The 13998-nt window shown below is 40.3% G+C and overlaps 1 protein-coding gene across 8 annotated transcripts in view; it reads left to right on the plus strand.

Annotated features, from left to right (window-relative positions):
* Positions 1 to 13998, plus strand: part of LOC146501753 (rho-associated protein kinase 2-like) — a 42767-nt gene that overhangs the window by 3602 nt on the left and 25167 nt on the right. For all 8 annotated transcript variants that reach the window (XR_014869367.1, XM_085132956.1, XM_085132957.1 and 5 more), the window contains exons 2-11: positions 2301 to 2382; positions 2729 to 2829; positions 3479 to 3616; positions 5098 to 5358; positions 5991 to 6135; positions 6382 to 6520; positions 8423 to 8514; positions 10467 to 10626; positions 13543 to 13639; positions 13763 to 13842. Coding sequence is in view for 7 of the 8 variants with exons in the window: in XM_085132956.1 (XP_084989082.1) it covers positions 2301 to 2382; positions 2729 to 2829; positions 3479 to 3616; positions 5098 to 5358; positions 5991 to 6135; positions 6382 to 6520; positions 8423 to 8514; positions 10467 to 10626; positions 13543 to 13639; positions 13763 to 13842 (1295 nt within the window). In the remaining variant the exon portion in view is untranslated. The remainder of the gene's footprint in view (positions 1 to 2300; positions 2383 to 2728; positions 2830 to 3478; positions 3617 to 5097; positions 5359 to 5990; positions 6136 to 6381; positions 6521 to 8422; positions 8515 to 10466; positions 10627 to 13542; positions 13640 to 13762; positions 13843 to 13998) is intronic.

Genomic DNA, 13998 nt, shown 5'->3' on the forward strand with positions numbered 1-13998 from the left:
ACCGGCAACCTTCCGATTACAAGGCGAACTCCCAACTCTTGAGCCACGATCACCCCACAATTCATAACATATTCACTGAATATTCCAGTAAATGTGCCGTTTTTGTTTACTTTCTTAACCATGAAATAACTAATAGTGTTTGTAGTGATGCAATCAGACCTACGTGACAGCTCCTTAGTAAAGAATTAAAAACGTGTATGGATCAGACACCCCGTATATAAGAACAAAAAAACCTTAAATCTGGGATCAGTAGAACAGTTGAAGGCATGTCTGTTTTGTGTCTGGTGGAGGCTGGATCTGGATGGGCCGAGTACATTTTGATGCATCCTGAGCAACTTGATTAAACCATTGTTGACGCTTGACTATGTTGACAGTATCAGCTCACACTGAAGTGGGTGGAAGGTGCTCTCTCAGGAGGCGAGAACAAGCCACGAAGACTAAACTAGAGAATCATGTTCAGATTTGTCGAGATTCCAGTGAAAGACAAACATGCTGGGTCTCATCATTTTCGCCTTTCACTGGTCTGAGAGTAAAATAAGAGGGGAGGCATTTAAATCTTAACCCCTTTACGTCACTTTACGTCACACAGTGATTTTCTAGAATTAAATTAAAGAATTAAAAATAATTTGATGTTATCTAAAATGATGTCTAACAGGATAACACAATGACGTGATTGCTTTTTATATCCAAACGAATTTGGTCTGATACCTAAACGGTGACACCAGTCTTTGGCATCCATTGTTTTCTGTAGGAAAAACCCAGTTGAAAATAAGATGTTAAAATATGTTGTTATGCTTAGCTGCTTTAGCTTGGGGATCCACTGCCTTGCACAATTACAGTTCTCCTTAAATGGAATACAACCAGCATGTTTTCATGTTTCCATGCTGAGAATGAACATATTGATATGTAATCGTGTTTTATTTATTTATTTATTTTTAACCTGAAGCTGTATGCTTAATGCATCAAGGTGTGATGGACCTTGGTTCCCACTTTAATCTTGTTTTAACTTGTATACCCTGATCTATGCTATATAAATCCCTTCGTGAATCTTTTTATTGTATGCCTTTTGTATCAGAAACAAAAGCAGTGACAAAAGATGCAGGAACTCACTTTAAATTTATTTTAGAAAACAGGACTCGGATACCAAGCTGCAAAAACCTGAACAAGTCCTTCATGATTTTAGTCACACATTGCAACAAACTACAGGCGCACCCTGTTTGAAACTGCTAACATTAGACTGGATTTGCATATTACCATCACTGAAACTCTTTAAAACAAAGTTCCCTTCGTGCTGCGATAATGACAACCATTACGCCAGCTGATCTTTTGTAAAATGATCACCTATCCTCGAGCTCTCAGCCTGAATCCAGGTCCATAAGCTGTTTGTCCCACAATAGCTTCTGAGCCTTTAGGTCTATTTCCACCCATGTGTGGTGGGGGAGATCGCTCCTCGCCGCTGCTATTTAAAGGTGCAGAATTGTTCCACATGCCCCTTTCCACTCACTCATATGTCCTAGAACAAACAGACAACCAGATACAGCCCCTACACTCGCTGACATGCTGGATGACTCAACACGACCCCTGTTTTTTAGGGAACAGAGATCATAGCACACTCTGACCTACCCCGCCTCACCGCCCCACACACACCCACACCCTACCCCCACCCAGCTCTGCCCTGCCACCCTAATGCATGTGGATCACAGGCACATTTTGGTTCAACTTGAAACACAACACCCCCGATTTAAGCACTGATGACACTGCTGAGGCTCCAGCTTTAACTCTGACAGTGCCACAGCTCCACTGTGCTTTACTGGAGCTGGTGTCGGTGGGCCCGATGGCGGGTCTGTGTGTTTATGGAAGCGACCGAAACATGAACACGCGTCTAATTTTATTTGTTGTTGCACGACATGTTTTGTCTCCTTGTCCAGCCTCCATTGTTCTTTTGTGTTTGTTTTGGTTTAGCGGTCTGATTTTGTTTCCCCACTTGTTTACATTTTTGAGTGTTCTTACTGCCATCTTTACTTCATTAAAGATGTTTGCTTTTATTAGCCAGCACAATGTCGGAGCTTCCCGACTTTCATGAATTGTCTTGACAATATAATGATAAAGAAATTATTTAAATGTCATTAATTTTCTGTGAATATTCAGCTGAACTTGAGGAATATTCCCTTTTTTGAATGATACTGGTGTTTACACTGTACACTGACATTGAATTTTTTGTTGTTGTTGTTAATTAAACACTATTTCTAAATGTTAATTTTCCTTTCTAATAAAAACTTCTTCTCTTTCTTGTCCTTCAGGATTCCATGAATGCACTGGTCAATGACTTGAATTACCCCCCCTTACGGAAAAACAAAAACATAGAGTCCTTTCTGAACAGATGTAAGTTCTCGTGTGTGTTTTGCATTTGTGTGTCTTAGTGATGAAAACCATGACTTTTTAGATTGTGCAAGACTTTCTCTGTTGTCCAGCGTCAGATTTGGGATACAACATGTGCACTGTTTCTTTAAGAAGGTAAAAAGAGAGCTATATGAAAGAGTTCCCTGGTCTGGTGTTGTTATTCAAATTAACATTTTTGGGGAGATTAACAGATTTTTCCTGCCAAAACCTTATTAATTAGGTTTTGGCAGGAAAAACACTTTCCCAGTCTAATTTCATTAGACTGGGAAAGTGTTAGATAAAATCAGCTTTATCTTTGTCTGATCTCGTGTATGTGTCTCATTTGCAGATAAAGACTTAGTGAGTGAGCTGCGAGAACTTCAGATGAAGCTTGATGACTTTGAGAGAGTCAAGCTGATCGGAAAAGGAGCTTATGGAGAAGTGCAGCTGGTGAGTTCAAGGGATCAATAAGAGGTTGTCTGTTGACTTGCGCTATTTAATTTTAAACTGTGTTCTGTGGAAGAGAAAAGTAGCGTGATTTAAAGGGGGAATTTCTCCAGTTGTTCCTAAATCCAGCAGCTACCAGAAACATTTGAACCACTAGAGGGAGCAACAGTCTTTAAAAATACCAAATGTGTGATTTTTATAACTTGATTTTTTTTTAATCTGTTTGTTTTTGATTTTTTTAAAATTGCCAATGTGCCTGACTCCAAGTTTAAGCCAATCAGTACATTTCTTACTCTCCCTAACTCTGTTTCCCATATATCTGCATCTTATGCTGGTAGAATCTGGTATCTGCTGAGTCTCTTGGGTGGAAACAAGTCTGGACAGGCTCAGTGTTTGAGAGATGAATGTGAAGTCTGGTGTGGGGGTGTGGATGGGGGACATGGTATGTTTGTGTTTGAAATCTTGTGTAAACATGTCTTTCTATGGGTGTGTCCTACAGTTATGGCTTCCCATCTCTGTGTCTGTTTCTCTTCATCTCCCACGTTATCTTGGTCACTGTGACCTTCTTACCATCTTGTCCATATTGTCCTTGTTGACTTATCACTATTTACATTCTCACATCTCTCTTTTTTTGTCACGTCCTCCTCTGCAGGTCCGTCACAAGGCCTCTAAGAAGGTTTATGCCATGAAGCAGCTCAGCAAGTTTGAGATGATCAAAAGGTCAGATTCGGCCTTCTTCTGGGAGGAGAGACACATCATGGCCTTCTCCAACAGCCCCTGGGTCGTCCAGGTGTGTTTTGTTTTTTTTTCTACAAATATTCATAAGATGTAGCACTGGAGAACATATAGAACAGATGTTTTAACTCCTTTCAGCCACAGAGGTTTTCATAGATATATTTTGTTCACAGTAGAAGACGGAAAACACACCAAATGTTTAAACTGAAATGTTTTAGCGTTTCATGAAAAATATTAGCCCATTTTGAATGGCAGTAACACATCTCAAAAAAAGTTGTGAGAGGGCAGCAAAAGGCTGGGAAATTAAGTGATGCTGAAAAGAAACAGTTTGCAGCTAATTCGTTTAATTAACAACGGCTCAATAACATGATAAAAAGAACAGAGTTTCTCTGAAAGATGGACAAAAGTTCACCAATCTACAAAAACATACTGCATCTACCAACTGTGCAACAATTTTAGGATAACGTTTCTCAATGAAAAAGATTGTGAATACTTCGAATATGTTATCAGGATTTATATTTATAGCGTAACTGGAGAAATCTCTGTGCACGAGAGAGAAAGCTGCAAACCTGTCATTGATGGCTGTGATCTTCAGGCCCTTGGACTACATTGCATTAAAAACTGGCCTCATTCGGTCATGGAAATAAGTGCATGGACGCAGGAACACCTTCAGAAATCACTGACTGTGAACACAGTTCACTGTGCCATTCATAAATGTCCTCCATGTGACGTAGTCAATACAGCCTGACTGGTAACACCCCTACGCAGCATGTGGGAAAACCGGTCATACTGTTTTGTGTCTCTACTCAGTGATGCTGCAATAAAGGAAGTTCACACATTTACAGCGTGCTATATTTATGCATTTTAAAACTGGTATCATAGAATCATAATGCTGAAACTTTCTGTAGGTTGATATTGATATATATTTTTTGTGTGTCAAATGTAAACTAGGTTGTTACTGGTTGTTTCTGTAGATGGTAATCAAATAATTACATTCACGCACCACCAAACTCTAAAACATTTAGTAATTTATTTGGAATTATTGTTATTGCATGCATTAGGTACTGATAGTAGGTACAAATTGCAAGCACTTTGTCAAAACAAGTGGTGTAATCAGATGGTCCGAGTTTTTAGAGACGGTATATGGAGATTATATCAAAATAAAAGAACAGTAAAACAGTTGGGTAGGGATGCAAGTATATTTTTATGGTAAGAAAATGAAACAAATGATGTGTGGAATAGACCAATAGAACCAATATATAGTAAGAGTCTTGTTATGTTGGATGAGGTAAAAACAGACAGCGTGCTTGTTAAATGAGATCCAATTTAATGCTGCCTTAAAGACCCGGAGATAAAACATTCATCATAGAGTAATCAAATAATATATTAAGACGGCACAGATGATATTCACTTTACATCACAAAACAGTACCTTCTGTTTATACACTTCAGTAATAACCTGGCACCATATCAGCATTAAGTTTGAGATAAAAAAAAGTAATCAGTGATATTGTAATTACTGGTTACTGTTTCGTAGCTATGCTGTGCTTTCCAAGATGATCGGCACCTTTATATGGTGATGGAATTCATGCCCGGAGGAGACCTGGTCACACTCACCATGAACTACGACATCCCTGAGAAATGGGCTCGCTTCTACACGGCAGAAGTAGTGCTGGGGCTAGACGCCATCCACTCGATGGGCTTCATCCACCGCGACATTAAGCCCGACAACATGCTGCTGGACCAACACGGACACCTCAAACTGGCTGACTTTGGCACATGCATGAAGATGGACTCGGTATGTCGAGTTTATAGTTGTGTCACAAACCTTCTGAGTTAGTTGAAAGAAGAGGAAAATAACATTTTGATTTTTTCAGAGCTTCAGTGCACCACCAGGTGTTCAGATGGTGAAGTGAAGCTCTTATATCATGTTGTTTTGAAAGGCCACAGAAGTTATGTGCTAAACAACCAGTCTCGAGTGAGGCGGCAGTCCCGCCTCTGCTGCTGTGGGACAGGAAGTGTTTTTCATCCTTTTGTTTTCACCACAGCAATTTCAAAATGGCTCATTTCACTCATTTGAGCTCTCTGAATATCTGCCAGTAGACAGAGCATGTCATGCAATTCCTTCCCTAGTCTCAGTCTGGTAAAGAAACTTGAAATGGTCTTAAAACACATTTTGTTTGTGGTCCACATGGTAAAAACTTTTTAAAGAATTTTTTGCATAGTTGTTGTCCCGACATCAAAAGATTTTGAAAGAAAATATAGTAAAACAATTTTAAGCTAGTTTCACAAGCTCATTGATCCACACTGTAATTTTGTTTTTGCTTTTTTTTTTTAAACTTTTTTTTCTGCTTTCTGTCCAAAGTCCCTTCCAATCTTTTATTATTATTGCTTTCCCGTGTGTTATGTTGTAAATTCATCTTTCTGCAGACAGGTATGGTGAAATGTGACACAGCTGTAGGCACACCAGACTACATCTCCCCCGAGGTTCTCCAGTCTCAGGGGGGTGATGACTACTATGGCCGGGAGTGTGACTGGTGGTCTGTAGGAGTATTTCTCTATGAATTGCTAGTTGGTAAGTTATGTACTGTTCATTCAGTTAAGCTTTTATTAAGAAAGCAAACATGATTTAATGCCCATTACATGTATAATTCAGCCCAGGCTGTTCTGACTGTAACCAGATAATGAGAGATCAACTCAACATTTCTTTCTGTTTGGATATTCTTTAACTTCCTTTATGTTAGTAATTATAAAAATGTAAGTTTTTGCTCAAGCTCTCAGATCTGTGTTTTGAGAATTTGACCTCTCATTCTTCTTCTAGGTGAAACTCCTTTCTATGCCGAGTCCCTTATTGGAACGTACGGAAAGATTATGAACCACCAGAACTCGCTCGTATTCCCTGATGATGTAGAGATGTCTCAAAATGCCAAAGATCTCATCTGTGCCTTCCTTACTGACAGGTTTGTATATGAAACCATAGATTATACTGTAAGCCCTTGTTTTTGTTATGTAACGAGAATTTGTTAGTAAAAAGGGAAAATACTATATTAAGGACTATTTCAAGCTTTTATATACAAATAATACTCGATAATTTGGGGCTTTTTTGGATATCTGTCCTTAAAAAAAATCCTGTTATTAATTAGCAGGCTGAAATGTTAGTAAAGCATAGAACTGATCAAATAGTGCATAGTACATATAACTTTGTTAATAAGGTTTATGAATTTACATTAGAGATAAATACAGCACTGTAATAAAAAGCCTTTAAGCAATGAGGTGAACCATATGTCAGCAACACTAGCAAAGGCACAGGCGATTCTGAATGTAATGCAACGACCACCAAGAAGTCTGATTAGCACACAGTGTTCAGAGAAATAACCCCAACAATCGGACAATCCTCTATGAGGAAGCACTCGACGACAGTAGGAAGGAAGAACGCACATTTGTCAGAAAGAATCCTCACAGAATCAAGTTCAGGGAGAAGCAGCTATTTGCCGTGGCTGCCTGTGGGGTGAGAGGAAGACAAAGGAAAGCACTAAGTGATAAAAAACATAGGCGTATATTTGCCTGCAAATACACATCATTGTGGTATTGTTCTTTGTTTCCTTGGATTGATCCTGCACTTTAGATTTCCTGCCTGACATATATTATTAATCACAGGGATGTCTGCCCATGACTCACAAAGTAACTGAGAGGCATGTCTAAGGAGCTTGGAAAGAAAAGCGTCTGGACTTCTTTAAGTTGCTTGAAGACTGATTAAGATACTTTTGGGAAAATTAGTTGTAAAGGTAAAAGTTGGATGAATGGGCATATGGGTCATGTTTCTGAATAGTGTCCCCTCCCCCTTGAAGAAACCACTTCCTGTTTACATTAGTAACTCCGCTCACGACAGGCTCGAACACAGGCCCTTTCTGCTTCAGTACAGAGCAGCCTTTCATTTTTCCTCACTCAGTTTATTTACCTTCTCACTCACTGCTCTCTCACCACAGACAGAATCTCGCATGTGTGTACGACTGACACACACACACACACATCTTGAACACTGACTACTGACTGCATTCACCACTTAACCTACATGCTCCATCACTGTCTCCTCATTATGCTGAATCACATGAGTAAGCACAACCACCCTGCTCGTTTTGGAATTTTTCATCTCTCTTTTCTTACCATGTGTTTTTCATCACTTCATTTGTAAATGTCTTCCTCTACCTTTTCTCTGTGCCACTTTCCATTTCTTCGTTCTCCCTTTTCGTCTGTAACTTTCTCCTTTGCAGTTTTCTGGGCATCGAGACATGGCTTGTAACCCTGATTTGGCTGCATGTCACTTTTTCACGCAGAGGTTTTAAAGTCTCTCCTCCCTTTTTTTTTCCCTCCCCACCTCTGCCCTCTCTTCCCCTTGGCTGGATCTGGAATGTCCCACACGTGGCAAGCCCAAACTGCCCCACCCCTCCAACCCTGTACCCAGAGGTGGAGGAGGGAGGCGAGGGGATGAGGCAAGAGGGAAAATGAGTGTGTGTATAGATTCAGTGAGAGAGAGAAGAGAAGGAGGGAAGATCTAGGAGTTCTTGAGTCAGAATTGTGGATGTTCCTGCCTGGTATCCAGTCCTCCTGTCTTTACTGCTTGGAACTTGGACTGAAGAGGTTTTCAGGCGTATCCATTATCAAACAGCGGTCTGGTGGCTCTCCATGCTGGTCAGTGTGGTCAGTGCAGAGTGGTCACGCCGCTAAGTTCCATGTGTTTGGGATGACATGTTTGTGATGGTGGGTGGAGAGGAGGAAAGGGGTGTGCTGTACTGCGTTGCACTGTGTCACACTTAGGCAAACCCGCTCACCGTCTGACTGCTTGTTCCTGTCGCTGTGTGCAGGAAGGTTCGTCTGGGCCGCACCGGAGTGGACGAGATAAAATGTCACCCCTTCTTTAAGAACAACCAGTGGACCTTTGACAACATCCGTGACAGTAAGTGTATCCATATACTTGTCTTTAAAACTTCTCTCTATATTATGCCACAATGCAGGAGCATCATACATTTCCATTTCTGGTAATGTGCAAATGTTTTTCTTTTTCTCGGTTTGTTGCCGTTCCCATTGTTTTGCTTCTCTTATCATCTCCAGCCCATTCCTCTGCAGTTCTGTTTTGCTTCAGTCTGAGTTAGAATTTTATTTCCAGCTCTTGAGTCATTAAGGCTACTTGTATGGTACACATGCTCTCCATATGCTCGCCATTCATATCTGACAGTATATGACAGGGTGCTTTGCAGAGCAGGAGAGAACATTATGCAGAATAATCAGCTACGTATGGGTACCAGTCTAAAATCATAAATTGATGAGTGTACTGAACATATTGAAGTCCTGCACCACATGTGTGACTGGATAAAAGAAACACTGTTGTAGCTTAAGGAGATGGATGGATGGATGGATGGATGGATAGATAATATAACAGAATTATTTACTCACAGGTGTATTAGGAACAGAATAAAGAGAAAAAAATCTTAGCTATTTAATACTATAATTGTTAAATCAGTACCAATGTTTGTACTTTAGTATATTTTTTCTTTTCTGTTTTTTTAATTTAGGTTTAGACTGTTTGCATCAGTAAGGACAAAAGAAACAAGAAGGAGAACTAAATAAGAAATGGATATATGTGTCTGTATATAATTACATTCAGACTCTTTTTCGTTGCCTCGCCCTGTCTCTGCCTCACCTGGCTCCGATTAAGGCAGAACTTCTGATCACAGCCTGGCGATCTAGAACACGAAACCATTGCTCTGCTGCTCGGCTCTTTTCATGTTTGCATGTGCACGCTCATGCAACCACTCCAAACATGACCTTCCTTCCATTGTGAAGTCCCGCTGAGCTGCACGTCCCTCTCGGCCCTCTGTGTCTAAGGGTGATATTACTTCCCGCAGCGTCTGGGCCCTGATTTCAGCGCTTTATCATTTGAGTTGTCTTCATGTTTATTAAGCACAGGGATGGTTGAAGGCAACGAAACCAGCACCACGGGTCGTTGGATGGATGCGACTGGAGGCAGCACCCCCCTTAGCGGTGGGTGGGGCAGGCTGTGCGGCCTGTGTGGACCGGTCTAATGAGAGGGGCGTCCCAGTTTGGAGGGTTGCTCCCGCTCTCTCACTCTCTCTGTGGCCGTGGCTGCCTGTCATTAGTCACCCGCTATCAGAGAGCATTCTGGGAAGTCATGCCACAAGGGCCTCCATGGAGCGCCCTGAGTCTCTTTCTGTCTCACCACATTTTGGCTTTTTTTTTTTTTTCTATCGCATCTTTTTATTTCCCCCTCATTTGTTTCATCCCTGCGCTTGATTTCTCTCTATGTTTTCTGCACCATCTTTGAGTCACATTTGTCACACTGGGGGCTGTCTTGACCCGCAGTAATAAGCTCTTTACTCAGAGCCAGAACTGCGCTGGTCTGAAGAACTTCATCCAAAATCGCTGCTTTTTTTTCCTAATTAGGATCTATTTATAGGCTCGAGGGCTTGCTTAGTTTTATCTGATTGGCCCTTTAACACATTTTTGTCTGCAGACTTTTAGAGTCAGTCTTGTGAAAAGAGAGCGCAGAAGGAACCTTCTCTCTTGGCATGGCTTGTGAAAGGCGCTGTGTATGGGGCACAAAGCAAGCACTGTACGGGAAAAGGAGTGGTGTCAGGCTCACGCCAACCTGCAGACTCCTAAAGTAACCAAAGCCAAAATGGACATGCATTTATTCAAATTGCTGAGAAAAAAATTTAGTACTCAAATGTCTTTGATGTATTTTAATTTTAAATCCCCAAGCACAGGATTGTTTTCAGTCTGATTTTATGTAAAACAGCAGTTTTCTCTTTGCTTTAACCCTCCTGGTTTGCACCTCCTTCGTTCCCCTTTTTCGCTTCATGACTCTATCCCTCTCTTCCTGTCTTCCAGCTGTGGCCCCAGTTGTGCCAGAGCTGAAAGGTGACATAGACACCAGTAACTTCGATGACATAGAGGTTGAGAAAGGAGATGTTGAGACCTTTCCTCCACCCAAAGCCTTTGTTGGCAACCAGCTACCATTTATTGGTTTCACCTACTTCAAGGAGGATCAGTAAGTGTTTGAATCTCATATTTTTATTTTACTTTAACTCTGCTTTTGTTCTTAAGTATTTGATATGTTCATGTTTGCGTTCCTTTTAGTTTTCCTTTCTTTTCTTTTTTATAAATTGAGATTTATGTGCTACAAAGCTCAGCGTGTGTAGATATTTTGCAACACTAAATTACACTGAGGAAATGGGCTTTTAGAACAACACTGTGCTTAAAATATGAGAGAAAAAGACAGCTTCACGCCCATGCCTCACCAGTCAGACACTGCAGGCCTGTTAAAACTCCACACTGCTGCCTTGTTCTGACAGCCTCTTTAACTGCCCTTGTCGCCTGTGATGAATCCTGCTTTGTAAACCCTGCTTTTGTTCAGCAAAAAATAGAATGAAACAACACTTGCAGGTTCAACCGCCATTAAGGCAGCAATCACCCAAACGAAGCTATTGTGTTAAAAATGGCAGCGTTTATTGTTCAAGACATATTATCTGGATAAAATTCACTTTATAAATGGCTAAGGCAAGTTGGTTGTGAAGATCAAAAACACACACAGTTTTCTAATCGTCATACATGAAATGCTGTGCTCACAATCCGTTTCAATAGATTAATTTATACCCTTTAAAGATCAGTAGCCAGCCTCTCCTCCCGTTCCACACAAAGTCAAGCCTCAATAAGCAAAGAATCAAAAACCAAATAGAAACTTCACAAAATAACTCAACTTCAAAAGATAAAGAAACAAACCCGTCTTTATCACAGCTGCTCATCCACGCTTCTGGACCTAGTCAGTTAGATGAGCTTCAGGTTACCTTTTCTGTACCCGTAGGTACATTTGGTCTTCTGTACATGAGTCATCTACGCTCACATGCACATTTTCAAAATAAACACAGACAGCAGGTATGCTGAACGCGTTCTCCACCAGAATAAGATATCATTCTCTCTCTTTGCAACATCATTAGTGATCATTTTTCGTGGCGTTAACAACAGCTGAGCCAGTCATGTGCGTGGGAGACTGAGCCTTGAAATTTGTTCTGTGGTTAACCAGCCGGTGCCCCTTATCACCAGTCATTTTCCAGACCAACGTCGCTTCCATCTGGCTACACAACAGTGCAGCTATTCCCAAATACCACAGGAGCTGCTTCTGCAGTGAAACAGCTCAAGTAAATGGCTCAAGTGTTACAATGAGTGTTGGTCAAGTTACTTGAAAATAGTAGTTACTAATTACTGATTACTTTTCCAAGAAAGTAATCCTATTACTTTACTGATTACATGTTTTTAAAAGTAATTAGTTACTTTATTACTTAGTTAGCAATATACACAACCTGAAAACATTATAAAGCAGTAGACCTTTCAGCCCAATTTTATTTTTTCTGCATAATCCATCATATAAATTGAATCAAATGAAAAAGTCCCTTATTAAAAACTGTTTTATTAGTTTTAATCTTTATGCAGATTGCATCAAGCAAAAATTAAATCTGAAGAAATTTGTTGAACATTTAAACCTATTTTCTACATATTCCTGCATATGTGTTTACACTCGCTCTTTCAAATAGTAAAACACGGCAAAAAACAAATAAAGTCAAAGATTCAATCTATTGTCACCAGTTTAGCAGGAGTGGAGCCGGTGGAGGTTTGCCCGGTGTCGCAGTGGTCATGTCAGTGGGGGGATCCAGGGGTTTCCCTGTGAATTTCACATTCCCGTGGCGGCTTGCTAGGTGCCTGCTCAGATTTAAAGTTTAATTTTTCTCTGTAGAAAAAAGTTTTCTGCCCATGCAGAGTGTACAGCATACTCTAATGTTTTTGTCACTTTTTACAGATTAAAACTCCAAGTAATGTCAGTACTTCCAAGCTTTCGTACTCTCTCCCGCACTCCATATTATCCATTGTTTATCTACACACGTCTGTTGCTGCCACAGACGTCGCACGTTCATACGTCATGAGACACTCACACAAACAAAATCACGGTTTAGTAACGCAGCGTGCTTACGGGAAAGTAACAGTAATCTAATTACTTTTTTGTAATAACAATCTCTTACTTTAATCTTTACTTGAAAAAAGGAATTGGTTAGCACATTACTGCCCATCCCTGGTTACATTTAACCGAGGGGAGCTGAAAAAGTTTGAGCAGTAATGCTGTAGACTTAAATGAAAGCTATTTGTAAGCAGTATAAAATGCTCAGGCTAATTATAATTCTTACATATTTCCAGAAAGGTTACAACAGCGGATGAATCTGCCTGTTTAATTTAGCAAAGATTTTATGCTGGATGCCCTTTCTGACAAAACCAATTATCCAACCTCACGGCCGACACTAAGACTACTCTAGCATGTGTCTCCTTCTGATCTTGATTTTTTTTTTCTCATGTAAAAAGTGAATGTGTTGTATGTGAGTGCGTACTCGTACCTTCAGTCTAATTGCGTTATTTGTGTGTACCTTTTCTAAAATCACCCTTAATTTGTCTGTTGTAAGCACAGGTATTTTGATTTTAAGAATTCTGAACACTCTGCAAAAACTGGTCATAAAAAGGCTTTACATAGTTAAGTTGTTATTCAGCCCTTGTGGCCGAGTCACTCAATAATTCCCACCACTACAAGCCCACCGAGATAGTTAACAGTTGGCAAAAAGTGCGTGGGTTGGAAGATTTCTGCCAAGACGCCAAAAAGATCTCAACACTGTTGCTTTTTCCACTGTGTATGGTTTCAGGATTAGGCTTATAGGTATTACTGTTAGTGCTTTCTAAGCTCTCTAATGTCACTTAACACTGGGCAAAAAATGTCTTTTAATGGATCTGGTTGGGACAAAATGTATCTCATGCTTGTAGAAATGTGGAACTGATGATGGTGTGTGATGCTGTCAGGGTTGGAAATCCACCTGAGGTTGACTCAGTTACAAGCATTCATGGTTATTGACCGTCCATCTCTCGTTCTCAGGCTGCTAAAGGGAAGTAAAAGCAGTTCTGCAAAAGATTCAGAGGACTGTGAGGAAATCTCAGAGGACAAGGAGAATTGTTCAGACAATAAGAAAGAGGTAGTTTTCTGTTTTGTTTTGTTTTTTGGTTTGTTTATTTGTTTGTTTGTTTTTGGGGGGGGGGGTGAAAATGAAAATCAAATAATGCTATTTTTGTATTCACTCATCTGTCAATTTGAGCAGCTGCAGAAAAAGGTTTCCCAACTGGAAGAGAAGCTCGACAATGAGATGCAGGCCAAAGATGAGCTGGAGCAAAAGTGCAGGTAAGATAAAACATATGATCTTGTTTGATAAGATAAGATAACCTTTATTAGTCCCACACGTGAGAAATTTGTTTTGTTACAGCAAAATGTGGACAGTGCAAAGTTATATAGCAAAAATTTGCTATATAAACGTAAATGTTAATCAGTGTTCAGTCA

Source organism: Neolamprologus multifasciatus, chromosome 15, assembly GCF_963576455.1.
Source record: "Neolamprologus multifasciatus chromosome 15, fNeoMul1.2, whole genome shotgun sequence".
NCBI classification, from domain to species: domain Eukaryota; kingdom Metazoa; phylum Chordata; class Actinopteri; order Cichliformes; family Cichlidae; genus Neolamprologus; species Neolamprologus multifasciatus.